This window comes from Charadrius vociferus, unplaced genomic scaffold, assembly GCF_000708025.1.
Source record: "Charadrius vociferus isolate BGI_N301 unplaced genomic scaffold, ASM70802v2 scaffold549, whole genome shotgun sequence".
Taxonomy (NCBI): Eukaryota; Metazoa; Chordata; class Aves; order Charadriiformes; family Charadriidae; genus Charadrius; species Charadrius vociferus.
In genome coordinates, this window is record NW_009650103.1 from 4,275,734 (window position 1) to 4,279,468 (window position 3,735).

A 3,735-nucleotide genomic window follows, 5' to 3' on the forward strand; every position below is an offset into this window, starting at 1 on the left:
GAAGGAGCAAACTTTGCCCCCGAGCTGCCGCCGCTGCCAGCCCTCTGGACCGTGAGTGCGTACGGTGGGCACCCGCCCCATCCGCCTCCCGCAGCACCAGCCCGCTCTCCGCCTGCTGCAACCTCCCTCTCCCCCGCTTTCCTCCTCTTAAATTTCGCACAGTACCATGTAGGGGGGCTTGTCGTTATTATTATTTTTTTTAATTTATTTCTCACCGAAGATGGTTTAATTTTTTATATTTCTATTATTTATTAATCCCTCCCGACCGTAAACCTGCCCAGCCTTCTGCCAGCTGGGCCAGAGCATAAAGCCTGGGACCGCACCTGGGGCAATGAGCCCTGCGCTGAAGAAGCCTCCTAGAGGGATGTGCCGGGGCCGCGCAACAGACTAGATCCAAGCCCCGAAGCTTACACCGCCAGTTACCCCCTCTCCCTCAGCCCCTCCGCCCGCCTTTTCTGCGCCCCGTTCCCCGAAGCCTCGGATCGGTCCCTGCGCTGCGCCCCGGAGACCTTTGCCGGGGTGAAAAGCCCGGAGCCCACGGCGAGACGGGGCGGCCGTGCTAGATGCATGGGGGAGGGCTCCGGCTAATGCAAGTTCTGGGCTCCTGCAGGGACCCCGACAACTGTCAGCAGCAGCAGCAACTCGGGGCCTCCTCCTCTGCTTCCTCAGCGATGCTTTTCCACAGTCTGTCCGGCGCGGAGATGCACGGGGTCATCGACGAGATGGATCGGAGAACCAAAAGCGAAGCACCGGCCATCAGCTCGGCTATAGACAGGGGAGAGACCGAAACGGTAGGAGGCGAAGGAATGGGAAAGTCGTTCAGCCCCCTAAACATAACAAACCCCTCAAAGATAGAGCTTTTCCCTTAAAATAACAGATCGGGGGGAAACGTATGCAAAATGCTAAATCGGAAGAAAATTAAGCAGAAAGGCACCCTGAAAGATTAAATAAAACCGTGGGGAAAGGCACGAAACTGTTAATTATTAATAATATGCATAGTAATAGTAACGCTTGGGTGAAATAAACGGTACTGCTCTTGCGAGAAAACAGAAAGATAGACCAGCCTTTTGGTAGCGTCCAAGAACTCCTTCCCTTCCCCCAGCCTGTCCGGCCTTCCAAAGTTTTTAGGAAGAGGCAAAGTATGCTTTTAGACAGATAACGTTTTGGCACAGCGAAATTTTTGTCTGCGGAATGGAAACACAAACATCAAAGAATCCAGTTCTGCGTTATTTTTCAGGTAGGATGGCTACACCGGGGTAGTCGTTAGAGCATTTATAAACAAAAAACCCAAACTCGAGTGCCTTTAAGTCATTATTTTTTTAAATACTTGTAATACATGTGAACATTGGGTTTGCAAACATGGCAAACAGAACTATAAGATATGTTTCAGGGAGACGGATGGATGCAAATTTTTATACATTTGCCACTTTTTAGCTTATGTCTGCTGATGCATAGTATTTGTATATTAATACATTTAGATAATAAAAAGATGCATGCTTTTAACCAGAGTGAAGCTAGCAAAGTGGAAGAGATTTCTGAAGTGTGTTAACTGATTCAACATTTTATGTATGCTACTTTTTTTGTCAAGAAATGATAATCCTCAAGTTAAACGATCCCGTATTTTGGTAAAGTGCTGTTTTCTAAGCTGATACAGGCATATGCAAGAAAGATATCTGTTTTCAGTTTTTAAAACTTCATCAGTATGTGTTATGTCTCTTAATGCTACGTAGAAATTTACTTAAAGGTGACAGTGAGAGTATTTAATCCTGAAATGCTGGCTGAAAAACACCCTGTATACTACAAGGGTGGAACATGATTTCTAATCTAAACCGTTTTGGTTTTCTTTGGAAAAGTTAATATTTCTCCGTACAATTAAACAATATCAATTCATCTTTCCTGGAATAAATATTGTGGCATGATATCTTTATAAGCTATATATAATGTTATGTCTACACACGTGTATATAATAAACAGTGGGATAGAATACTGGGTCCTTAAATACCATTTCTGGATCTTAGAACATTTTTTGTTACCAGAAAAATCGTATTTCGTTTAAAGTGGATTTACAAGAAACTACTTTGGTTATAAAACGGTTCTGAATGAGAGTTCAGATAATGCCTTAAAGAAATAAGCTATCAGTGGACTTGTGTGGCTGAGGTACCAAGGTAGTGCCATGGTTTTATTTATATGTAGTTCTGATAGTGGGAACAGTGTAGTGCAAACAGCAGTGCTCGTAGCGATGGGATTTTGTGATCTCTGCAGATACTGGATGAAAGTAATCAGTCCAGCAAATGCTGAAAAAATAGCTTCATTTTCTTTCGATTCTTCCCTATTAGCTGTCTTTTCTTTTTGCTTTGCATAAGGACTTAAGGCTCTAGAGGAGGTAAAAGCAAACAAACAACTTCCCCACCCCCCCACCCCTGAATCAAAATAAACTGCCGGTTTGTCACATCTGTAAAAAATGTTTCGGGTTCTCTCGCCCAAGAGCAAATCTGCAGTGTGCTTTTGTGCAAAGGGGACGGTAGTAAGTTTGGGACGAAGTAGACAGCAGTGCATTGCACAGTCTGCCACAAACCCTGCTCCAGTCTGAGCCTCCTTTCTTGAATCTCTTTCAAGGTGCCTGCTAAAATAAATAAGCGTGCTTAAACAGTTTTCGATATTTTTCTCCTTCTTTTTTGGTCGAAGTTGACAGAATATCTATGTATTTGTTTTTTGAAGGGTTTCGATTGGATTGCGATTTGACACTAAACTATTAAATTATATAGGGGTTACATTTAGTTTTATTGCTTCCAAGTTTATCCCAGGATAATCTAAAGTGCTCTGTTGTTTTTTCCTACACGTTTCTTTCTTTCCTACACGTTTCCCACTATTTCGTTTTCCTGATAAAACATTCTGAACCTCGGATTTAGTGATGCTCGTCTCCTCTGCAGTTTTATTTGCTGATCCCTTTAGTGCTTTGGGTCACAGCAGATTTGGGTACGTGTTGTTTGGAACCAGCTTGCAGAGGGAGCTGTGTCTGTACCACTGTGACTACTGGGGGGTTTGATCGTAATTCACTCGGAATTTTATAGCTAGGAAAATACACACACAGACACGCTCCACATACACGCACTCACGGAGCATTAACTATGCAGGCACTCTCCGTATATCCATAATAATAAATTTTAAAATTAACTCTCTGCGATTTGCCCTACTCTGTGATTATTGCGCCTGTTTATTGAACAGCATCTTTCTTGTTCTGGGACTGGAAAATCCAAAAAAAAAAAGGGAAAAAAAAAATCCTGGGTCTGATCCAGACGCCGTCCCTAAAACCCGGGGTCTTTTTCTTCTTGTCTCGCGTGCTCTCCTCCGCTCCGCGCTCCTCCGCGTCTGCCGAGCCCCTGCAAGGAGAGGGGAAGGCAGGGGGAGGGGGGGCCCAGCAGTGCACAAGAGTTTCTCCCTCTCGCTAACGGTCTGTAATTGTTTTCCCCCAGCAGACCATGCCTTCCATCAGCAGTGACCGGGCTGCCCTGTGCGCCGGCTGCGGGGGGAAAATCTCCGACCGTTATTACCTCCTGGCTGTGGATAAACAGTGGCACATGCGCTGCCTGAAGTGCTGTGAATGTAAACTCAACCTGGAGTCCGAGCTCACCTGCTTCAGCAAGGACGGCAGCATTTACTGCAAGGAGGATTACTACCGGTACAGCCTGCGCTTCGGCCGCCAGCCTGGGGCGGGGGGGACCGCCCGCCGCCCCC

At 45.6% G+C, this 3,735-nt stretch overlaps 1 protein-coding gene across 2 annotated transcripts in view; it reads left to right on the plus strand.

The window, feature by feature from the left end:
* Nucleotides 1-3,735, plus strand: part of LHX2 (LIM homeobox 2) — a 24,089-nt gene that overhangs the window by 2,292 nt on the left and 18,062 nt on the right. Inside the window, exons 2-3 of one of the 2 annotated variants that reach the window (XM_009892282.1) lie at nt 670-791; nt 3,477-3,679. In XM_009892282.1, the coding sequence (XP_009890584.1) occupies nt 672-791; nt 3,477-3,679 (323 nt within the window). In that variant the 5' untranslated portion in view covers nt 670-671. Of the gene's footprint in view, nt 1-533; nt 792-3,473; nt 3,680-3,735 lie in introns of those variants that run through there. The other variant, XM_009892281.1, reaches the window with a different exon arrangement.